This window comes from Osmia bicornis, chromosome 11 (genome assembly GCF_907164935.1).
Source record: "Osmia bicornis bicornis chromosome 11, iOsmBic2.1, whole genome shotgun sequence".
In the NCBI taxonomy this organism is placed as follows: Eukaryota; Metazoa; Arthropoda; class Insecta; order Hymenoptera; family Megachilidae; genus Osmia; species Osmia bicornis.
This window is the reverse complement of record NC_060226.1, coordinates 2,823,744-2,849,494: the sequence shown is the minus strand read 5'-3', so window position 1 is coordinate 2,849,494 and position 25,751 is coordinate 2,823,744. Positions and strand designations below refer to the sequence as shown.

Sequence of the window (25,751 nt, the reverse complement as noted above, 5' to 3'; positions counted from 1 at the left end):
TTCGTAGCCGACGCTGCCGTCCCTGAGCCCGCGCGTTATACGCGCTCGGATTGGTCAGTGTTTTTGCTTAATAATTCAAAAAGGAAGCTTCGGACCACTTTTTCGCAAAGGAAAAAGTTGTTCAGAATCACCCCCCCTACCACCATCTAGGAGCGTGAAAATGCGTTACATAACACCCTGTATAAAATTACAAAGTTCCTGTGAAATATAATAAATATCTTAGGACTTTTAAACAATATCCTATACAGTTGACAATGTTATCCATCTTGGTGCTTTGAAAATGGCTACCGGAGGAGGATCAATTTCCTCTAGAAGCTAAATAATCAGCGAGTCGATAAATGTCGGCTAATTTGCATCTCACGTTACGCGTAGCCTCCTGTGATTACATCACAGAATTGCCGGTGGCTGATTAAAGATCCAGTACAGCATCAGGTGCGTTCAAAGCCCTTTCGACGCCCATCAAGTTCAATCCTCTCCGAGCGGATGGACATCCATTTCAATAATTGGTTGTCTTACAATCGACACTTACTCGTCGAAATGAACCCCTTTGTACCAATTGTATCATCTTTCTTCTGTCATTCTCGTTAACCTTCTATAGTTAGCGCTACTGTTAGTTTAACGTGGAACATCTCCTCTTCAGCGTGCGCTAATTAACAGACCGGTACACATGATCGAGTTCGCGATTAACGCTCGATAATTGAATGCATTTGGAATGGAGCAACGAGTGTTTAACTACCGTTTAACCCTTTCTCCGTTGCGTGATTAATTACAAGTTGATTGGGAGAACATGTTAAATACATTGTTCATTCCCTGTTTTGATACTCTCTAATAGTCAACTTATTTTCAATCAATGCTATCGATTTGAGTTATAACAATAAAAAGCATTCTCATTAGTTTTTGATCAGACCCGATAGTACTAAAAATCAACTGCCGATCTCGTCGATAGCAGTTGCTAAATAAATTCACACGACGCGATAGGTCGGTAGAAAAAAGGTATTGCTCCGGCCGAAAGTTCGAGTGCAAACAGCGAAAATTACGGTGACTTTTAAAGCGTGAAATTCGTGGGGGATGCTGAAGGGTGGCATCGATAAAACGACCCCTTCTCCCTCTGGCCCGGTCGATGTAGCAGAAGCGAGTCGAGGGTTAATGAATGGATATTCAAGCGAATCCGTGCAAACCACGAGCCGTCGCGTCGGTGCCCGAGTAAACGGGAAACAACTCGTGTCATAAATCGTCATCGACACGGCGATTGATCGATATTACACGAGAGGCCGTGTCGGAATTACAGTCGGATAGCAAATTAATTTTCCGTTCGTCCGATGAACGTTACACCGCGAACGGCCGGTTATTCGAGCATGAGCCAACAGCCTCGGGCACGGTCGATCGTTGTTTTAATCTGCGACGATCTTCGACGAAACCGGCCATCTTCCGGCTTACCAGGTAAGTGGAATTACGATCAACCCGCAACGCCGTGTAACGGCTAGCTCGTCGTACGCTTTTCATGCTGTTCCTCAAAACTAAGCCCTCGCCAACAATTTCGTTCGCTGAGATTGAAATGAACCGAACGCGACAATAGCCGTCTCGATGACCGGATCTCATTCTGCAGCCAGTTTGTTCGGTCTGTTTGTTTGTTAGTACACCGTGTACAGTTGACGTTCGTGCAACAATAGCCTACCGATATCTGGTGGACGAATTTTTTTTACCATCCACCCGGGGTCTTGATTGCACGCGTCTTTTATTCGGCCGTGTTCGTTGAACGTGATTCATATTTTGGGAGATTTAAAAATTCGTGGTACAATAGGAGGAGAAATAATTTCCAGCTGGAAAAAATATTTTTCTACCCTCCTCCCTCGGAGGAGGGTGCATTTGAAATTCATTTTGCGGATTAGAATCTTTGGACACCCTACCTGATTAATTAATCAGTAAATCATATCAAATTTCCTATATTTTCAAGTCTATCATTTGATATGTAGCGACCTGGTATTAACACGTTAATTATCACGTCATCCAAGTAGCAATTCATCATCCATACCGTTAGAAATTCTTTGATTTACTAAATTGGAAATTAGCTATTAGGTATTTGAGATTGGATAATGATATGAATATGAATTGTGTCTGAAAAAACGTGAATTGCTTTTTTTTTCTTACGAATAGTAAGGAGATTGGTGTGCAAAGAACGAAGGTAGCGCATAAGTAGCCACCGCTTGTCTTTTGTTTTAGTTGGTTTCCCCTATGTTTGCCCGAGTTTCGGCTTTGCATGGCACGTTGCATCGTTCGGTACCGTGTTCGCCGTGTACCTCACGGCCTCCGAGCAGAACGGTGTCGCTCTGCGACGCGAGTTCCGGTTACGAATCGACCAGGAGCCACCTAGGCCCTCACTATAGCGATTACAACGTGCCGAGGAATAACTCGCCCGTGCTCAAGTACAACAGCTTGAAGCCACGTCGAAGGAAACACAAACGCTCGCAATTTTACTCGCTCAGACTTTGCCGGAGGCACGAGAACCATCAGCACAGGAAGTATCAGCTTTACGCTATACCGATATATAAATGTCCGCACAAGAACGCCAGCACCAGCACGATCGCGACGATCGTTAGATCGGACACCACGTCAACGGCTACCAATCGATCTGGTGAAAATCAGTCGAGTCAGTCGACGCCACCGCCGGTACCAGCGCCAAGGAAATCCAAGAAAACAGATCCCTCGAAGCACACTTATCAAAACGTTCCCCCTCCTGTCTTTCCGCCGAAAAACGCTTCGTTACCTAGGACCAAGGTTTGTCCGCTACTCCACTTCTTTCTTACGTTAAGTATACACCCGCATCCATGCCGTTCGGCAACGTTGCTGCCGCAACCACGAAGAAATTTCGCGTTTCTTGCTAGCTTCTCCATCGATCGCGGTTAACTGACCGATCGGTTACATCGTTCTAGCTGAAATCTTTCTTTCCATTCTCCAGGCCGGGTTACCTTTTTACTCGATGCGCTGGAAGGAGATAAGAGAAACGAGACCTTTCGTATCTGTTCACGTACGTTAGATTCTTTTACGAACCTTTTACGAACCGTCGCGTTATCGCGTGTTGATTAAAATAATAATTGCCAGACAAAAGGTAGTGGCAGCAACGAGATAATAGATCCTCTCCTTAAAAGCACCACTTTCGAATAATAATTAGCAACGCACCTACTGCATGAGTACGATTTACGTGTCCGCAATAGATATAAAACAGCAGCTTCGAGCAAATAGGAGGTAGAGTTGCTGGAGTTGCCGAGTTATAATCGGAAATCATATTTTCCCTGCTAAGCTGGATCTGGCCACCTATGTTGCGACCGTCCTTGTGTATGTCGGCCGCGCATCAAGTAAGTTTCTATACTCACACGTACTTACACACACAGATACGTATGCATACGTACAGACACACGTTGCTTATCACCGAGCTTTTTCAACCCCGATCCATAAAAGGAGGTAAAATATTATTTCGAAACGTTTAAATACGACGTCACGGTGTTTCTCTCATTTGGTAAACTCTTTTAAGCTGCTCCGACCAAAAGTAGCTTTGTTTTTACGAAGATACCCGCTTGGTTTGTTTCTTAAAGCGAAGATATCGATGCTACGGTTTGCTGCGTATCCTCTTTCCCGGGAAAAATAGAATTTTTCTTTAGCTCTGCAAACGCAAGCTACAATCATTTTCTATAATGAGCAGGTCTTTGCAGAATAACCTGGTAACTTTGTTTTCTTATTGCTGGATTTGCTGGGAAGACGTCAGTTTAAGATTATATTTTATTCTTTCTTGTTGGAATGGCAAGACATTTCCTTAAATTTAATTTATAGAATTTTTTAAGTAAGCCTTTATCTTTTAATGGCAATAAGTCATTTCTTTTTTATATTTCATATGTCTATATAAATATAAATTTCCGTAGGTTTCAGACTATTCCCAATTAATATCAAAATAATTATTATAAATTTTGTAAGTCAATGTTCAGGTGAAGTACAGTGTAGATTCCTTTTTGATCAATTGATCCTCTATTCAAATCTCTTCGCTTTAAGAAGCGAAAAAATCAAGCGAAATTAAATCACAAGCTTAAGCACCGTAATCAACTTCATTACACTAATCGACTTTCTATGATACTTCTTCATTCTGTCACAGGATCACTCCCTTTGATCAATGACTTGAACGTGACTACATTAAAGAGGGTACAGTAAATTCAGGATATAAGTCAGTAGCAATTAAACTTAGAAAATAAAAATAATATGGAATACAAAAATTAAATTTAAATTGTGGCCCTCTTCGTGGTCCGCCATCCGATGGTTAATTGGCTGGTTTCTTTTTTTTATTATTTAAAATTTGTTAACAGAAATCAAAGTTTACATTTAACTGTTGATTATTATCTTACAGATTCACACAAAACTAATTTTATGCCTCATCTTCCGTTGATTTCCCCTTTCAGACTATAGTCTCTCTTTATCTTGTTGCTTTGATAAGATAATTTTATCTTTCTGGTACTCTGTATATTTGTAAATAACATTATCTCTAGACGATCTTAGATTCGAATATTAATCGAATATTGGCATCTTCAACCAATATTCGTATCAATAGCCAATAAAGTATTATTCAAACATACCCGTTATTCATATCACTGGCAATTCACTCATCACAGATCACTTCATATTTTTATAAAATAACATAAATAAAAATTATTATAATTTCAAATATAACAGAATTAAATTTTGGGGTGTTTCCCTGTGAAATTCTTGAAACTTAATTAAAACGATGAAAATTTAAATTTGAAATCTAAAATTTTTCCCAATTTCGCGAAGTGCAATTCGAAATAGTATTTTACTTGCTGCTCGATTACGATTCGTCTTGGCAGTAACAGTAACTCCTCCAACCGGAAGCTGTATCCCCAGCGACTAACCGTGCCTGTTGCAGACCGATAGCCTATACAACTACAAAGAACACTATCAGCAGCAGCACCGACAGGAAATGCAGCAGTACAGCTACCCGTTACCGAGCAACAGTTCAAGCCAACTAACACTGCCACTAACGCGCAGCCTCTACCATTCCTCGATAGTTAGCCCTTTGCAGACATCCTTCGTTCATACTAACAGTCGTCCACCGACGTTGACCCATCACGAGACGTCGGTGAATCATTTGTCAGCCGCGGAGCATCCCGAAGAGGAGCAACAGCAGCAAAACTACGCGAATCACGATGCAAGGCAATCGCGTCGCCACGGGAATCGCGCGAACGAGCGTGGTCAGAAATACCGGAAGCACAAGCGTGGCGAACGGAAACAAAAGGCGAGGCGGGCCGAGACGAGAAGAACGGATACGTTCACCTCGCCGTCGTGCGAAACCAGCTTCCATCAAGTCCAGGAACTCGGGATTCCTGAGACTTACAAGATATCGTATCCGCATTATTACGAGGACGACATCGCGGAGTGTCCTACCGACTATCACAGATCGAATCCGAGTTCGCGTCAGCAGATCTGGGAACGACAGCCGGCGAATCGTTGTCCGCCAGAGAGCACGCACTACGCGGAAACCGGGGACGCGAAGAACCGGAACAAGTCGAAGAGGATGTCCTCGAATCTTGGCGACGGACGATCGCCGTCCGCGCCGACGATAATGCAGTACGCCGAGCTACACTTCCGGGACGTCGGTCAGGAGATCGATGTCTAAAAGGTTAGTGGTTCGTCGGGTAAAACAGCAGGTTTACGCTACTCTAAGTGAACTTAGGATATTTAGCTTAACAGAATAGTTGTTTAATTTTGAAAAAAGAATTCACTTTGATAAAATTGAAAAGGTTAAATGAAATATTTACAGCTAAATAATTTTTAAACAAAATTCGTTAGCAATTGGTACTTTGCACAAGTGTCATTGGATCGAAGGTAGGAAAAGTTGTATGTTTTATTTCTTAATATTCTTTCATTGCTTTCTTTTGAATTTCATTTTGTTTGCAAATATGATGTTTTTCATTTATTTGTATTTGCATTTGTGTTTGTTTCTCGTTTGCTTTCTTCTTCGTTGCTTTCAAGCTTACCATTTTTATCATTTCTACAATTCTTTATGTTTTATTTCTCTTATCTACGTCCTCACTATTGGTAAGTATTTCAATTGAAATCAATTGGTATAAAATGCAGAAAAGAATTTCCTTTAATATTACTACTCATAACTCTAAAACAATAACATATCATAAATACTTCATTAACCTTATGATTCATTCTGCAAGAATTTCAAATATCATATATTCCCCGAAATAAGTATTAACAAATTCGGAAAGCAAAATAAGAGTAATTAATATGATGGTAAAAATTTGAAACTTTATGTTGTTTAAATTTCATCAGTTGTGAAACAATTGAAACAGCCTTAGGATCTTGTTATCTTCGAGTAATCGTTTGTTAATTATTTTCTTGAAAAATCGAAGGAAATTAACAATTGTACAAAATAAAAATAATGAAAGAAAAAACACAAGTGGTAATTGAATGATAATATTTGTATCCGTGCTGGCATACATACCAATTGTATCTAAATGTTTGTTCATAGGAGGGTCAGCAGACAAAGAGCGATACGTACATTTTCTAGGACAATTTTGGCGTCCGACATGCCTTGTAGGTACATTGTATTCTATGAATTACATCGTATTGCTTAAATTTATCGTCAGTATCAGTGATCGATGCCAATACGTGTACCAATATACAGAAGCTCCTTTAGTTGATAAAACAAAGATGGGCATTGTTCGAATAAAAATTCTATGATGAATCATTCGATATCGTAGACCCTTAATCCTTTTCATTTGAGAATACTTGTTATAAATTTTTAGCATTTCAGAAATTTTCAATAATTTTGAAAAATAGAACAAATTACGAAGAGCTAATTAGCAGTGAAATATACAGGATATTTCGCTAGGGGTGGGTTTCCTTTGCAGGGGGTGGTAGCTGAGGTAATTCTAAACAATTTTTTCCTTTACCAAAATGCTCGTGAAGGCTTAGTTTTTGAATTATTAATGAAAACCATCGACTAATCAGAGCGCGCGCAGCGCGCATGCGCGCGACCTCGGGAGCGTTCGGCTACGAACCGAGCATCACCGAAGTCACGTTTCCGATGCGCTGTCGAGTAGTTTGTTCGCGGCTACGGTCGAGCGCGGTTCTCGTAGCCAACACTCCCGAGGCTGACCTTGCGTTCTGTTGTTCCTCTAATTGGTAAGTGTTTTTCATTAATAATTCAAATATTAAGACTTAACGAGCATTTTAGTAAAAAGAAAAGTTGTTTAAAATAACTCCAGCTACCACCTTTTCGAAAGTAATCGTCCGTAGTCGAACACCCTGTATACGATTGCTCCTTTTTAACATTAATATTATTTAATATTGTTCTTTTTTAATAATTATGGAAAATACATAATTGAAAATTTACTGTAATGAAAGGGTACTTATAAAATGAATATTATACGAGAAACGTGTACTACGAGCAAATGCAGTTTCACAAGCGTTCTTGTTTCTAATTATCAACAATCAGAGACAAAGCTATACGAAGGATTCCACTCGTCGACTGTAGTATCTTAAATTATTCATGTAGCTGATCCTATAATAATTCCGAGCGGAATATTAATTTCAACCCTGTTTTCGTTGTCCTGAAACATTCCATTTGTGGTACACTCTATGCAAACACAATACCACTGTGTTGCCATTAAAATCCCAAGAATAGCATCTACATATTCAATTATATTAAAACACGCTTATTATATTACTTCTTGCAAAACAAATGAATATTTATCAAACACTAAACATCATAAAGGTTTGCAAGAATTAAAGTGAAAAATTCCATTTTTACTATATTTTGGTCCTAGCCTATTAGGGAATGGAATTAGAGAAGATAAATAATTTTATAAATATTTTCTAATTAATAGGTTTGATAGGCCTTTATAGGGTTAACTATGATAATTAGCAAAATAATAATCAGAGAATTTAAATACAAAGCCCATGGTTCTCATCGTCAAATTTAAATCTGTACTGATTTTATTCCAAAATAATATTTCCTCCAGATTTTAATTATAATTTAATTAACTTAAATAAAATTCACTATTTTCATTACCTTAATCCTTTCGCTACAGTAGCGTTAACCACTTAACTCTTTCGCTATGGTCGCCTTTCAGTTTTTCAGTACAATTTTATTTTAAATTTGTAATAAAAATATTGTTTAACGTTCTTTTCAGGATTACAGGTTTACCATTGTTTGCATTGAATGACTTGTAGCGAAAGGGTTAATAACTCCATAGTATAATTCTCCAAGCTAATAACAATAATTGACCCGATAACAATTTTTAAAAATTATGTCCCCGTCAGATGTTAGTATCCACAAATCAATATGCAATTGAATCTCGATCAAAGAAGAATTTAGCATCGAATTGCCAATATGCTTGACACGCTTCTGAGTCCATACCCCATGCGCGTGTACCTGAACGTAGACTAAGGTTTCCGTTGTAATGTTTTGTTTACACAGCCCTTCAAGCCGGAATTTTCGGATCTCGACTACGCGGACGTGGATTACCGTTCCTACGGGCCGATCAACTACAAAGCAGCTAGCATCGCGCTCTTCCAGAAGCAACAAGCTCTGAAACAACAGCAACAACAGCATCAAGAACGACGACCGCAGATGTACGGTGTCACGGACGAGAACGAAGAGCTTCTTTAACCTTACTCCATGTGCTTCTTCTTACTCCAACATTTTCTTTTTTTTTTATATTTGATCCAGGTCTGTTCAACAAGCTGTTTCAGCGGGAATCTACTTTCATGCTCAAACCCATCGGGTATTGCCTAATCATCTAGAAATTGTAGTTAAACGATGAGAATTTTATTTTAATGCCGAAAGATTAAGAAACAGTGAAAGGTGGGTTGAATCGAAGAAATACAGGCAACAGGGCAATTTCTTGGGGTAGTGTTACAAATACCTGGGTAACCGAGATTAAAAGCTCGGATAGGATCTGAAAAGAAAAATTATTTTAATTTTAATGATAGGTAACTTGTCACTGCCCTGATGTCTGTTAATGTTCTACAGCTTCTACCTTTCCATAGGTATCCTTGCCAGCAGCACTACTTACTGAGCAGACCTGATTTCACGTGAATTTATCTAACTTACCCTGTGAACAGAAAATCCAACCAAGTGAAGAATAACTATCGTTGGCAATGCTATTTTTCAGGAACTTCCCTTGTAAGCTTTAATACTATTACTGTTAATTATACCTCGTTTTTAGTTCGCTCTGACGTACTCGCTGCGGTTAAATATATAGTAAACGACTTTTTATTTATATTATAAACTGCCGATGATATCATTTAAATGCATTTTCAAACATTCATCATCACTCGGATTGGGTAAAAAGAAAATTCATCGCTGTATATTGCTTCTGCTGAATACTCTTTGGACATTTCATTTATACGTAATGATAAATATTTCTCGAAAGGAAAAGGTATAATTTATCCTTAGACGTCTGCAGCGAGTTCGTTGATTTATATTTATTTGATACCAAAGAAACAGTCATTTCAGTTGTATCTCGTGAGACTTGCACCAAGGAACAGTCTAATTTATCATCTTCCCTTGAAAGCTTCGATCTTCTTCCACTCGTCTTCCTTTCCACACTTTGCAAAGATTACTAATCATAATCCCCCCTCGATACTTGTACGGTTTCTCTTCCAATTCGAAATCTCCTTTTTCCAAGCCTTTCGATAACGTTTACACAGCCGTACGTTGATATTCTTGTTGAAAAAGGAGACACGGACCTGATAGACGGTGGGATCCACGATGAAAAATAAAGAAACGCGAATTAAAGGATACCTGTAAATTTATACATATATACATATAAATGCGTATGAAATTATATAAATAAATAAATGGTACGTTTATAAACTATTACCATGTGTTCTGGGATCAAATTGTCTAATTAACGCGGCTAAAGGGGTGAATGATCGATAAACGTTATTATAGTATCTTGTTAAATGTTAAAAGATGACACATATCGCAGCCATTCGTCGTGCTCACGCGATTGCCATTGTGATTGCCGACTAATTAGCGTAATTCTCCTTGCTTCTACTTACCATTTTGTAAAATAAAGCCTCTCCCTTGCCCCGTTTGTAAGTTTGTACATTATACGAAAGAATTTTCCATGAAAATATGAAACGATGAGAATAAAAAGATAAATACATGAGAACCACGTCGTGTTGATCGAAGGGATAGATAATTACACGTTTGTGAGATTTTTATGGCTAACCCTTTCGTTATGGGAATCTCTGTCCTAAATTGATGGCCTAATTGCAATAGTTAATTTTCAGAAATTAATTGATAATTCATTTTTTTTATTTCAAATTTCAACTCTTATTATATTTTCAATAGTATATTTTAATATTTAAAATTAATATTTTCAATAATATATACAGTGTTGGTCATCAGTGTTTTTATTATACCTAATTATCATTCGAAAATTTCCATTATTATTTATGATAACGAAAGGGTTAACAAATCACTACTGGTGTTCTTGTAATAATGTTTTCTCCAGCTGACATGTAGAATCGCGTATGGTAACATGTGACACCAAGGCGGAAACAACCAGACAGCTAGAAGACAATGGTTTATCGTTAGAAAGATGGCAAACCATGTTGATATCGTATTTTTACGAGGAAACCGCGATAACCACGGAGTACTCCGCAGATTTCAAAGAAAAATTGAATCCCAAGGAAATGCTGACTCTTCCTAATGAAAGCAGCACCCTCCATGTGGTACAGTTATTAATTTTCCTTCTGTTACTATTATATGTTGTCGATTGCTGCTGTCGTACAATGGTCGAACGAAAATCATTCAGAGTTACAATAATTAATACTTGCATTTGTTCAAATATTCGTTGAACTAATCAATTTTCAAACCCAATAGCTTTTTAGAAAATATACAGTTCTGTTTCAAAAAGTAGATATTACAAATAAATATGTTAAAATTTACACCATTGTACAACAGCTCGAGTGTCTTTTAAAAAAACAAAAGAAAAAATCATCATCTTAGAGAATTTCTCAAATTAATTGAAAAATCGCTCGCCGATCTTGTCGGAATTACAAATCTAATTAAAGATGAGAAAGGAAGTGAAGTTATCTGAAGGAAATATTTCAATTTCAATGGAAAATCGTGTGAAATTCCAAGTTTCGAGACATCCCGAGTCAACGCGACTTTCCATTCCTTCGGTTCGAGCTGGCTGTCTGGAAACGAGAAAGTCCTCTGTAATCGTTTAGATATCGTGTCGGTAACGGTGAAATATATTGTCAGCGTTGTTAAAATTCAGAGAGACAGAAATTATTGCGGAAGCTTTTGTACATACAAATGTTCTATCGACCGACAGATATACATATAACGCGCACAGATACACTCGTACTCAAAAGTCATAAGACACTTACTTTACATTTTGAATGAAAATAATTAATTATTAATGAATTACAAAATGTTGTACAAATTTTATACTATGGTTTAATGATAAATACCTTCAGTAATTATTTTTGCACTTCTAGATAATCTATCTTAATCTTGATTATCTAATAATAATCAATAATCTAGATAAACAATAAGTGATTTTAAAATTTTATATTAGTTCCTTTTGTGTGATGGATAAATAAAAATGACCATCAACCCGTCCCTATTCTAAGGGTTAAATATTTAACATATTTTAATCATTTTTTAAATAAAATTTCTATAAGTGTCTTAGTACTTTTGGGTAAGAGTGTACGTGTGCACCCATGTACAGACACATGTAAGTGTCGAACCGTGCCAAATGATATTATTGAAACGAACGAAGCGTTTTCGATAAATTTGACCCTAGCCAGTTAAGCGTGCCGAGAAAATGTTGGCCACGGAAGCGCGACCTCGACGCTTTCGTTCCGGAAAACGGAACTCGATTTCCGCGGTGACACGCGTTACCGTATTTCGTTCTATGCTCTTCCTCCTCCTATCTCTCGGCCCCACCGTTGTTCCTCGAAATCTTCGAAAATCTTTCGCGAAGCCAGGCGGCAAACAAAACGATCAAGTACGCGGTGTTCCGATGTCTGAACTGGATGCTCGATTGGCGCTGAATCGATGAAAACTCAATGTTTCTTTGACTTTTCACGACGACGCTTTTCGTCGCGGTAAAATGGAATTGTTACAATGATTTCAGTTGTTAACACGGATATATGTATAGCGAAATATGATGTAATTATAATTAGTTAGCACTGGATACTTTTATTTTTCAATTTAAACTTTTCACTAGGTACTTTGAATTAATATCATTTAGAGTTTTATTTAATTTCTTTTCCTTTTAATTATCGGTATCTACGATATTAAATTTGCAGTATTAATCGCTAATTACTTAACACTCTCCAAAAACTTTTACAGAATATTCTCAAATTTTGAACCTCTCAAAGGTACGTACTCCTTTCAGAAGTGCCTCATTAGCACGATGAACACCATGAAAAGTAATAATCACTTTTATATTACAAAATTTTTATTAATTTCAAAAAATTCAGGATTCGAATTATTTATATTGACAACAATTAAATTAATATAAAAATACATCAATCGCTATTGATGTCCTCTGTGCTAATTTCAACCAAAAATTAAATTATTGATAATTAAGAAGAAAAGTGCTAGTCAGAAATAATTAATCGTGAACACCGTACGTATTCTCTTGGATACAACATAAGACATAAGAATTTTGAGAAAAAAAAACGAAGAAATAAAAATAAAAATGAACTTTTCCACGTGTTTTTACATTCAGAGCATCGCCCTGTGAACTGTTGCTCGGTGAATTGAATAGTTTGTAATACATACTGTATACATAATACGTTAATACGTTAAATATCGATGCGTTGCATAGTACTATTAAACAATAAATTGTATACAATACGAATAATCATTAGACTATGTGTATAGATATATTATATATATATATATATATATTATAAACGAGACACTTTAATATTAATCCGTACAATGAAAAAAATTGTTCTTTCACTCCATAACGATAGCGATCCGTCGTTTGTAATATATTTTCAATGGCTCGTTTCGAGGACACAAAACTGATTTGAGAGTTTAAAACACAATGTGTGTATAAATAAATAATTGTTGCGAAACAATAAAGAAAAAAAGGTAACGTTTGCGTGGAAAATAATATCCGTATATCGCAGTGTGGTAAAGTATCGTCATGTCGTATTTGTTACATTTAGAATAAACAATATATTTTTCTTTTGTAAAGTACAAACGTTCAACAGGAATTTCAGTAAAATTTTAATTCGACCACCTAACAAGTCTTAATCAGAAAAGGAAGATTGTATTAATAACGAGATATGTAAATTGAAGTAATTAATTAAATGCATAGTATGTGATATGATATGTAATATTATAATAAAACGAAAGCTTTGCAAAATTGAAAATAAACACCAAATCGAGGGAACGTAAAGCTTAAACAAATGAGAAAGATATTTTAAAAGTTACATTTAGAGGTGTATATTCTGTAGTCAATTCAAGGTTTCTATCAATTATAATAATTGTCTGATTTGTTATAAAATGAAATGATTGAAATTTCTACCATTGTTTATTAATTGCGTTAATACTTGTACGCATGCGGTGTTACGGGCTCCAGATGGGAACGTCACATATTTTTACAATGGAAACAGCATTCAGTCTGTCATAGTTTCTTCGATGTTCTTTAATGTTATCATCGATGTTAATGCATTTAAAGGTGTCGCAAAGTTTATGAAAAGTAATTGTGTCGGAGATGTTTAATTTTATAATAAATTATAAACTTATGTAACTCCAAAGAGCCTCAGATTTGCATTGTTTTTATTGTTAAAATGTAATGTTTAATAAACTTCTGTTATATTCATTGTACGATATTTCATTATTGTTTACGGTTTAACAATAACGGAAAGATAAACCTCTTTAATAAATGATTGAATTCATTTTATTAAAGTTGGCTTAATGATTGGTATATTCTACTTGGCGCGAAAGACTGTCTGATCAAAGCGCATTATACTACTTACAGGGAAATAGAGGGAACTTTTGAAAATAACATTTTTCAAATTTTTTGCGAGGAAATAATTAAAAATAAAAGAAACGTCAGCCCTTCTAAAGTACACTTTATATTTTTCATCTCTCTCAGAGATAATTTCTTCTTCCTCACGAGAAGGAGGAAGTCGCCGTTGCTAGTAAATTGTAACATTGACTAATCCTCAGAGTTTATAGAATGGCGCCAGAAATGTTTCTCGTACAATAATTCCAGACGAAAGATTATTAATATGCAATTAGTCCAACTGTTTACCAGCGAGATTGTACGACTGATAGTCGCAGAAGCTTTGGTAATTCTTTATCTATGCTGCCCGTGAGCCTCGAGTTTGGCAACTCGAATTCAATTGTCTATTAAATAATCGATGATCGATCGACATGGAAAAACACGAATTAAATTTCGATGGTGCTTGAAGTGAACTCGAAAACGTGATAAAGACCGGGATTAGAATTGAGCGTGTAATAGAAAAGGTAGCCGATCGCAAATAACGCGATCTTGTGTAATCGTGAATCAAGATAAGAGAAAAAGCAATGGCACCGCGATTCGACTGCGATCCCGATGGGAAATGATTACACGATCATTTTCAGGCATTCTAGTTGGATCGTTAACCGGCAAACTCGTCGAATGAAGATCAACGACGAGCCACGAGTGTCTCTTCTTCTGCGACCAAGGAGGCGCCTATACGAAATTCAATTAATTTCGCAGCTGAAGAAGACGCGTGAATGGGGAAACAGCCCTTGAACAGAAATTTAGATTTTCATTAGATTTCGCTTATTACAAGTTTTAGAATGACGAATAAAAAGGATTTGAGCGAGGTATTGTGCGTGAACAATTCTGTGAAGATAATAGGTAACAGCGAGAAGGACAATGGTGATTTGTTACAAACAAAAGTGTACAAAAGGAGATGGCTGATGCTGGCTTTGTTTAGTGCGTACTCGTCCATGTTCACTTTGCAATGGGTGCAATATTCTATAATTGCCAACATAGTCAGCAGGTATTTGCATTGCTATTCTGAAAAATTATCAATTTTTATAATTAAACAGAGGAGTCTGGAGATCCAAACTTACAAATTATATAGGAGAATATTAAGCTTAAAGTTAAATGTGTAATTTCTAAACGAAAGAGTTTCATATGTTGGAAGAATAATTGTTAATATAATAATCAATAAACAAAATAAAAACTAAAATCTCGTAACAGAAAAATTATGCAGTTTAAATAAATCACAAATTATAATGATTTATAGTTGTAATTTTTATAATAATAACATAATAATAATTTCTCGATTTCATCTAAAAGCTATCGCCTATTTTTATTTCATATCTGATTTGAACAATTGTAACATTCTAAAATTAATTATTATCAGTCTTTGAAATAAATCCCAAAGATATCGTATCACGCATAGCGCCAGTGATATTATCTATTCAATGTTTCGAGTTCTTATGGATTACATAAATCTTGACCACCTGAAATGGAAACAAGAAGTGAACAAAACAGAACGTGTTTTAATTTGGCAAATAAAGAAAAATAATGATAATATGGTAGCTGTTGAAATTCCGGTATCATAGATCATTATCTTTAGTCATGTGAATTTTGTAAGTTCCAATATAATTAACAAAATTCACATTTTGAGGGAAAGAAACACATTTTCGTACAAGTTAAATTTTTAATTATACAATTTTGGAAAAAATTTGAACTTAATTTTAGACTTTGTTCATTTTCATTCCCTAAGCTTTCAATTATTGCATTTTTCCAATGTATGAAAGTCTTTTATTAGTAGAATGTTTCAATAAAAGATTTGAATGCGTGATATGTAATTAGGCAATTATATAGATTTGGTAATTTTGAGAAAAAAAATTGTTCAGGTACTATGGTGTCTCTTCGTTAGCTGTCGACTGGACAGCAATGTCGTTCATGGCTTATTACATGATTTTCATCATTCCTGCAACATATATTTTGGACCGATGGGGAGTTAGATGGGGGAATATTCTAGGATGTGGTCTTGGTTGCGTTGGTTCATGGATCAAAGTTCTATCCGCCCATCCAGACAGGTTCTATGTTACCTTCATTGGACAGTCTTTGGTCGCTGTCACTCAGGTCAGACATTATTACATTTTATATCAAATTGATTATTTATAATATTCGAACAAGAAAAAGGAGGAGATTACTCAATTCGATCAGTAATAATTTTTTTTTCAAGTAACTTTGTTGAAGAATAGATAAAAATAAAAATGAAATTATAAAATATGATTGTTTCAGTAGTACGATCGTATTTGTGTCAGACCGTTCCAGTTTTAAGTAGTACGAACCAAAATAAACGAAACAATAAATTAATCCTATCCAGTAAACATCTGACGTAACATGCCAGATTGAAAATGATTAATTACACTCACGATAAACATCTTTCTATGAATGATATTCGACAAGAACATTTAATGTCGAGTATTTGCGACTTTCTGTGTAAACATCTAAGTTTCCTCTCTTATATTCTTAAAGCACCGCTTAATCGTGCGAGTCACAAATACAGAAACGAATTCATGGAAACTTGCTGTAAATTATTACTAATGCAAGGAATTACAAGTCTGCTCAAACTTTGTGTATCCAGGGCTTAAAGTCGCAGCAGTATCTCGTCAAGAGATTTATACACGCGTTCACTGACTGCATCTCGGATTTAATCAAAACGAATTAATTATATCTGAATTGTATAGTAATTTTAATTATTTAATTTCTTTCTTTTTTTTTTTTTATCAGACTATAGTTTTAATTCTACCAGGTCGATTAGCAGCGCAATGGTTTGATACCACCGAAATATCCACCGCAACATCCTTAAGCATTTTTGGTAATCAAATGGGAATAGCTTTAGGTTTCCTGTTGACACCGATAATTGTGAAAAATCACGAGAATCTCCACGACATTGGCAACGATTTGTCGTATATGTTCTGGGGCGTAGCTATCATCGTCACAGTTTTATTTTTGCTACTCATAATACGTAAGTCTGCTAAAGAAGAGTAATTAAATTTTTATTATTATTTTGGAAAATAAATCATTCTTATTATGCAAAATAAATGTTGATGAAGTTAAATCATAACAAGACACGATACCTACAAAGAATTGTTATCTCGAATAAAAGTAATGATACCTATAAAAGTAGCAATAAAATTGAGTCATCACGATGGTTCGAGCTGACTTTTTGTCATCTTATCGACGACAATAATTTGGTGTGTTTTCTATTAATAATTAATTAATTCGTTGGTGCGTTAAATTAAATATATTTTACTTTTAATATTATTATCATTTACTTTTATATTATACATTATTATGAAAATCGTTATTTTATATTAGAAATATTAATTGTGCAGTGTTCGAAGACGATCCAAAACTGCCACCGAGCAAAGCACGAGCTCTACAAAAATTGAATCAAGAGCAAAACGATGAAGGTTTCATAGAACCTATTAAAAGATTATTTAAGAACAAATCATATTTATTACTTTGCAACTCGTACGGCTTGAATATCGGTGTATTGAACGTTATAGGAACGTTATTGAATCAGATGTATCTCGCACATTTTGTGGTAAGAAATCGATTTACGATAATCAATGAAATTGTAACAAAAGAAACACCTACAAATATTTATAACTGATATAATAATGTATATTACAGAACGGAGAGGAAGACGCGGGTAGAATCGGTTTGGTAATGACCGTAACTGGAATGATTGGTTCCGTTTGTGTTGGAATCATCCTTGATAAAACACATAGATTCAAGTAAGATAATCATTAACATCATATTATGAATTAATTTCAATTCATAGTTATGCAAACCAGATCGATAATATTACTTCCAATATGTCTCTATCAATGCTCTTTCCTCATATGATTTTTTTTTTTAATATTTTATATTGATACTAGATCTATGTACTTTCAGGGAAACAACCACGATCGCGTATTTTTTCTCGGTGTGCGGCCAAATACTCTTCTCTACTTTCACTTGTCTCGAAATGAAATGGATGGTGTATCTGTCAGCAATTTTCTTAGGGTATTGTACACTCGAATCCTTTTATTTAACAGATTCATTTTCATCGATTTAGTTTCACTTTGATTAGAATAAAAATTAGTTTCTTCTAAATTCATTCTTCCATTCTAAAGGGATTATTTTCTGTAGGTTCTTCATGGTTGGATACGTGACCATAGGGTACGAAATGAGTGCAGAATACACGTATCCAGAGTCTGAGGGCATAACAGCAGGAATCTTAAACGTGGCTAATAACGTTTATGGGGTTGTCCTCGTTTTGATAATGGGTCGAGTATTGGAAGTGTACGGAGATATTCCGGTACATATTGGATTGTGCGTGGTACTATTCGTTGGTTTTATAATGACAGTATTAACTAAAGACGAGCATAGACGTCAGGATGCTAAGAATGCTACTTCTTACACGGAAGTTAGTCAAACTGAAAAGGGAAACGAGTGCAATGGACATGAGAAAAATTAAAAATCTCTTCTGTGCCGATATTTGAAGTGTTATGAACTATGAAAAATATTTGTTTTTCCTTTAATATACACTCTTCTTTTTATACATTGTACATAGGTAATGTTAAGTAACGTCGCGAATATGATAAATTATAATAATCCAGATGGAGATAAGTATGATTTAATAATGCTCTTATTTTAAATTATTTTTTAAATATATTCAACGAAATGAATGAACTCGTCAGAAACATTAAAAACATTTTATATTGATTTTCTGTCAGAAAATAAAAATAACGCAAAGGACAGCTAGAATTCACCATTTTTTTATGTGCTTTTAAATAAACAAAAAACATTCGTGGTATGAAAAAATAAAATAAATAAAAAACAAATATATGAATAATATTCGTGATTTAATGTTACTTTATTTTAATATCTACGAGGGTGAATCCAAGGGGGCCAACATCGCTTCTGCAAAAAAGTAGAACGATGCTCAAACTTTCGAGATGAGGTGTTAAAAACTGATTAGGCAAGAAATTAACTTACACCACTTTTGCATTAAACTCCCATATGATAAAGAAAGAACAATATTGAAAATAAACGCACAACAGTGTGTCGATATTCGATTAAGGGAAAACAATGGATTTTGAGATGCGACCAGAAAAGAAGGGTGAAGTATCGACAAGGAACATCCCGGTCTTGTTTTTAGGTAAAAAGGTAGAGATCCGAGGGTGTAGTGTACATCTGCGTCTGACACGTGACATGACGCGTGCACCACTTGTTACTCGACCAGAATACTTGATATACTACTCGATCAGAGAACAAAAGTACCCAATCCGGACTATTATATTTTGCGCTTTCGATCAGACTAGCACTCCTATCTGTCCGATGCAGAAGGTTACCTGAATTCTATCTTGACACCCCTCATCTATTTTAACCCTAGACTAACTATTAGATCATTAGAATTGTTTAGATCAGAAGAAGAGATTCATAGTTTGTATCAATATTTCTTAAGAAATAGATATTATTCTTTTATTCCAAAATTACCATATTTTTGACATAGCAGAAATTTTCTATTCTGATTTCAAGTTATACTATTAAATATTTACCTCGTAATTTTTTTAACATTTTAGTCGACCGTAATTTAATAGAACATCACAATTTTAACTTACACACTAAAAATTCACGAATTGAATTAAAATCAATCAAACTCGAAAAACTTTTCTGCTTATCAACAATCGAAAGGAATTGTTTTATGGTTCCAGACGAATCGTTACGGACAAAAGTAGCTCGTAAAGCAGTCCGCGCCGCTGTTCTAAGCAGACTGCAGACGATGTCATACACATCCGTTGATGAAAAAGAAAAAAAGAAGAAAATTATTGATCTATTGACAGCACAAACACGTTCGAATAGAAGCCCAGGGTGGACTTCGTATCCATCGAGATTGCGATTATCACAAAGGGACTTATGGATTATCGATAACGGGCGAGAATGAAAAGCGGAAACGACAGGTCACCGCAAATGGACTCGAGTGGACGGGATGGGAATATAGATCGATAAATTCCATTTAATTCATTCGAGCACAGTCTCGTCGACGAAGATAAATGGAAAAATTTCGTATAAATATTCTACCCTTGCTGCCTTGGTATTTTCTGTACAACCATTCCCTTGATCCGTTTACATGACTCCAAATATTATCCAATAGAGAGGGTTGTTTCCATTTTCCTCAAATTTAATTGGGTAATTTCAACAGCTTGCTTTCGATTGAAATATTAAACGGTCTCGGTCTCGCAATGAGAACAGAAGGTTTTCTCTATTTTAGAAACTTATTTAAAATTGAATTTAGTAATATTGGAAATTTGCAATAAAATGCGACAGATAATTGAGAATAATAATAATAATTCTAAAATAGTTTATAAAAATTCCCTTTCTAGAGCTCCAGAAGCAACGAATTATCGAGCAGGTACTATATAACACTGTATCTAATTAAGAAATATAGAAATTCATGAAAAAATCTTACCTCTCCTTTAAATGTAAATTCGATCAGTCAATCGAAAGTTTATTCTCTGAATGTTACACAGGATGGTTCGGAGACGTCAGGGAGCCGGCAAGTTCTAAGCGATCCTCGGCCAGTACCCCTTTCGGAGTCAGGTGAGGCTCACTGTCAATCCGATAATTAGTTTGCACGCCACGTTTTTGGACCATGTCGATCGAATTCGTACGCGTAAGAGCACCGACGAGCCACGATCTTGCGAATTCATAATGTCCTCCCGCATTCGAGGCACGTTTACCGTTCACGTAAGCCATGACAAAATTATGTACTACAACGGGTGCTTTCGCTGGTACGTTTTAAAGTACACCGTAGACGGGAAGGAAATTACCTATCGTCGGGATGATGCCAGTTCCAGTTCCATGGGGAAATTTTCTTCAATATGGATACAGGTATTTGTAAATAACACGACAGAGATGTTGCTTTCTGAACGGATAGTTGATTTTAATCAAAGTTTTTAGAGAAATTACTTTCTTCTTTGGCCTTTCATAAGGTCAGTTGTGATGTTAGTTTATTATTTTAATTGTTTTAATTATTAATCTATGATTATTAGGTAATTTTTATTAATTTTAAAAAAAGAAGAATAGTAAGAGGTACTTAAAAATTTATTTATCATGTTTTAATTAAATTAATTTCCTGATACAATATTTTTGTACTGTTTCTGCAAATTTTTCTCTAGTATTAAAATTACTAAAATAAAAATAATATTTAACAAATGCAAGTGTTTTTGCAAGTGTGACCTTTTAGATCGAACAGCAATACCTCTTTAATTTTAATGTTTCACGTAATCCAATTAATGAATCACCGCACAGGTGTCCTGTTGTTTCAGCATCGTCTCCTAGTAATTCAAAGTGCGCACACCTTTGATGTTCCGACCAATTGAAAGCGTAAGCTCCTTCAGATGAAGACCTTGTTTCGAAACTGTCCATCCTGCATGAGATTCGTTTAACCACCGTGTATCTTTCGCAGAAACAAGTATTATATAACAAGTCGTAAATTAACATTCGCATCATTCGATCCACCTCCGATAATTCGTGGAATGATTTGGCAATTATTTTTCAACATTTTAGTAAAATCTAATTTATAACTTTGGTAGAAAATATGTATATTAAGGTTGAATGATAATATTATTAACATAATATAATTAATATTAACACGTTGATTGGTACAGGCGTTATCGAAATTAGAAATTTAAATTCCAAATAATGGAATAATTAATTAAAGGAGAAAGAAGATTTTTAATAATATTATTATTTCATTTTTACATAGAAAATTTAACATTTAGCATTTATGACGAGCAATTAGAAATTAATTATTCCTTAATGAACAGTAGTCTACTGCAAATTAGTTAATTATGATTCCAATAAAGAACCAGCTTTTTTGTGTTAAGGATATTTAGAGAATATTTATGTATTCAATTTCATGAAACCTTAACCACTATTTTGCAATCATTTTATGTCTCCAAATCGTGTCAGACTTTCTGTGTTTCGAAATCTTCCTGTGTTTTGAATATAATATGCAACCTCCTAATATTACATGAATAATGTAAAGTATGATATTGAAAAATTAATTAATATCCCTCGTCACATAACTTCTATTTTCACCTATGCCAATCAAAGTGTTCAAATATTAGAACAAAATGCACAACGTAGTATTAAGATCATGTCTAATCAAATAAATTCATGAAATAAAGTGGCCATGACAAAAGTCAAAGTTATGGCCATCGTGATACTTCTTGCTGGTCGATGATCATTCAAGTCACGTAATATAGGTTTGCTGCAGTTACGAAACGATAAGCAATAACCACCGAAACGAAATCGTTTCGTGGTGGCTTCGTATTCACCGTGTTGGCCGCCATTTCATAAACGTGTGTCTGCATATAAAGACGAATGAAAGACACGGGCAAAGAGCAGTCAAAATTTTCCAAGCGGACTTAACGGTGTTGACCAGCAAGAATGAGGAACACGGTAACGAGACAGTGGATTTCTTATGCACGAGGAACACTATTAACACTTAATCGACGATCTTATAGAATACTCACTTCACTCATGTGGACAGACTTTGCATCATTAACAAGAAATTAACAAAATGGGAGTGTGACTTAAAAACTAATTCTTGAACTGATTATAATCAATTACAATGATTCCTTTCTTTTCTGTAACTGTATCTTGCATAATTAACATAGAAATCATTTATTTACAGAAAAAAATAATAAATACAATAATACATAATTTCATTTGTTCTTTCATAAGTGGTTGAATTTATCTTGATTAGTGTTTTATATAATATAAAATTAAATTTAATACTTCAATGTCTTTAACGAACATTAAAATAATTTTAGCTAAATTAACATCATCAGAATTTTATTAATTTTGTAATGAAAAGTGATCTTTGTTTTTTTAAAGTTATTGCAAATATAACAAATTTACATGTACCACTGTGTTGCTTATAAAAATTAATAAAATTGTTTGCTGTATGTTTCCTATGGAGGGTAGTACTTAATAGGGTGAGCACCCAGTATAATTGAGATAGTTGACAAAAACAAAGGTGTACCAGCATTGACGTTTTCTTCCTCGTGTTTTCGAAAGGACAGCAGGAAAAGCGAACGACAGCTAAGCCATTAATTGCTTTTCCATTTTCCAGCTGACCCTCGTGCTTCTCTGTATCGGACTAGCAACATCAGATTTATCGCCATATAAACCAAGGGGATGGCGTCCTAATGGTCAACGCTTTAATCCCACCAACAATCGATTGCATGCGTATTACGGGCCCCCTGGATTACCAGCCTATGAACCTCCAAGCTCGACAAGCCACCCCCCAATTTTCACCACTACACCACCACCAACAACGACGACGACAACGATGAAAACCACAACTACCCCGCGGACCAGAGAACCAACCACACCATCGAGCATCCCCGAAGAAGACTTCGAGTCGAATCCAGCATTGGCAATTGCCAATTCTTTCGCGTTCAATCGACCGGTATATATTTACAACACTTTTCCATTCGCACCTGGACAGATATTATTGTAATGATTTGATCATAGTTTAGTGATCTTACTCAGGATCATTGCTGTTTATATGTAAAGGATATATAATTAAAGTTACCCTTATCAGAAACGGTGAAGTTGTTCCTGGTTGTTATAAGTTGGTGCATGCTGTCTTCTATAAGAATGTATAAATTTATTTTTTTATTTGGATAAATAAAATTTGTTTTAATTAAAGCGTTTGATGAGATCATTTTTTCTTTTAATTTTTTCTAATTTTCATGTCCTATAATTTTGTGCGACAATGTACAGTTGGTACTTTGAAAGTAATTAGTAGATCTTTTTTATAAAAGATCGTGAGCATTATTAGGGTGAGTACCCCTTATACCAGACGGCACCTAGTATCGGACATTAGCTATATCTAAAAGACTTAAATGTGACAAAATTGTTCCAACCATAAAACGTTTGTTTTATCCTCTCCTTTGTTTTGTCGGTTGAAACAATTGTGTCACATTTCAGTTCTTTTAGATATAGCCAATGTCCGATACTAGGGGAACTCCCCCTTTACATCTCAACTTCGCGGTTATGACCATGGGATCTATCCCCGTGGGGTTTTAGTCAGTAAGAATCTGACACTCCCCCGCCGCCCTCCCCCAGGGGACGGTGGGGGGTCTTATGCAAGATTTCCCCACGTTAAAAAAAAAAAAAAAAAAGTAAAGGTAAGTAAAGATAAGTTTACAAATTTAATTCCATATTTTCAAAAAATTAGTTCCTTTTTTTACCACCAGAGGGCGCTGTTTCCACCTGAAAATTTTAGTTCGCATTTTTGCCGCTAGAGGGCCAAAAACTTTGCTTGATTTAGTTCCTTTTTTCAAAACCAGATGGCGCTGATTCGAGGTCGAGATTTTAGTTCACATTTTTCCCGCTAGAGGGCCAAAAATGTTGCAGGTTTTAGTTCCTTTTTTCAAAACCAGGTGGCGCTGATTCGAGGTCGAGATTTTAGTTCACAATTTTCCCGCTAGAGGGCCAAAAATGTTGCAGGTTTTAGTTCCTTTTTTCAAAACCAGGTGGCGCTGATTCGAGGTCGAGATTTTAGTTCACATTTTTCCCGCTAGAGGGCCAAAATCTATGCTTGATTTAGTTCCTTTTTTCAAAACCAGATGGCGCTGTTTTTCGGAAAAATTTGGCGTATAAGCAATGCAGGGATATAAGGGATGCAGGGATGCAGGGATGTAAGGGATGCAGGGATGTAAGGGATACGGGGATGTAAAGGATGCAGGGATATAAAGGATGTAAGGGATGTAGGGATCTAAGGGATGAAGGCATGTAAGGAAAGCAGGAATGTAAGGAGTGCAGGGATGTAAAGAAATCATGGATGTAAGGAATGCAGTGATGTAAGGGATACAAGGATGTACGGGATGCAGGGATGTAAGGGATGAAGGCATGTAAGGAAATCAGGAATGTAAAGAAATCATGGATGTAAGGGATGTATATAAAGAAAGCAGGAATGTAGGGGATGCAGAGATGTAAGCGAAACAGTTAAATAATGCAGATTTATAAAGGGTGTAGAAATGTAAAAGAATTTTGGATGGAAAGGATGTACACGGGAGTAATAAAATCAACACGTTCGTCCTCCTAATGAGTTTATTCAATAAGCTAAGAAAATAAATACAGCAAATTAAATGAACGCAGAAAATAAAATCTTATTTGATAATAAAAGTATCTGTGTACATGCATAAAAGAGTATCACCCGTGCTTCGGGGTTCCTAACATCCCAAGATGATAATAGGTCGGCGGGCAGAGAGTCACCTGGGTCTCTCTGACCCAGAATGATATTAGGTCAGTACGCAGAGATAGTCATTGAGGTCCCTGACACCCCAAATGCCATAATTTCGATATGCAAAGAATATTACCGGTGCTTCGGTGTCCCTAACACCCCAACACCTCTTTCTCGTCAAACTTCTACGCTTGTTGTTAATTCAACATTGAGCTTCCGCTCTTCGGCATACGCTAATTAACAAATTGGTACACATAGACGAGCTGGCAATTAATGCTCGATAATTGAATGCATTGATAATGAAGCAATAAGTAGTCATAATTAAGCACGTTTATTATCCGCACTCAAGTAGAAATTGGGTCATCATCAATTACTTCTTTTCTTTATAAAATAACTTTAAATTGTGCATATAGAAT

At 35.5% G+C, this 25,751-nt stretch overlaps 3 protein-coding genes across 13 annotated transcripts in view; all 3 read left to right on the top strand.

Annotated features, from left to right (window-relative positions):
- LOC114877011 (hemicentin-1) overlaps positions 1-8,574 on the top strand; it is a 216,127-nt gene extending 207,553 nt beyond the window's left edge. For 4 of the 11 annotated variants that reach the window (XR_006829852.1, XR_003789487.2, XR_003789488.2 and 1 more), the window contains 4 exons: positions 2,221-2,775; positions 4,925-5,677; positions 6,539-6,603; positions 8,492-8,519. Coding sequence is in view for 4 of the 11 variants with exons in the window: in XM_029189072.2 (XP_029044905.2) it covers positions 2,221-2,775; positions 4,925-5,674 (1,305 nt within the window). In the remaining 7 variants the exon portion in view is untranslated. The other 7 variants (XR_003789489.2, XR_006829854.1, XR_006829851.1 and 4 more) reach the window with 6 other exon arrangements.
- Positions 8,575-14,383: 5,809 nt separating this feature from the next.
- On the top strand, positions 14,384-18,836 carry LOC114877012 (feline leukemia virus subgroup C receptor-related protein 2-like). Its single transcript, XM_029189078.2, has 7 exons — positions 14,384-15,054; positions 15,923-16,154; positions 16,809-17,046; positions 17,417-17,628; positions 17,718-17,821; positions 17,982-18,092; positions 18,219-18,836. Exons 1-7 carry the CDS (start codon positions 14,849-14,851, stop codon positions 18,544-18,546), a joined length of 1,431 nt encoding a protein of 476 aa, XP_029044911.1. The 5' UTR covers positions 14,384-14,848; the 3' UTR covers positions 18,547-18,836.
- A 1,990-nt stretch (positions 18,837-20,826) lies between these two features.
- Positions 20,827-23,719, top strand: LOC114877013. The gene is made up of 2 exons (XM_046287787.1): positions 20,827-20,863; positions 23,189-23,719. The coding sequence occupies exons 1-2, from the start codon at positions 20,827-20,829 to the stop codon at positions 23,602-23,604; spliced, it is 453 nt and encodes a 150-aa protein (XP_046143743.1). The 3' UTR covers positions 23,605-23,719.
- The last annotated feature ends 2,032 nt before the right edge of the window (positions 23,720-25,751 follow it).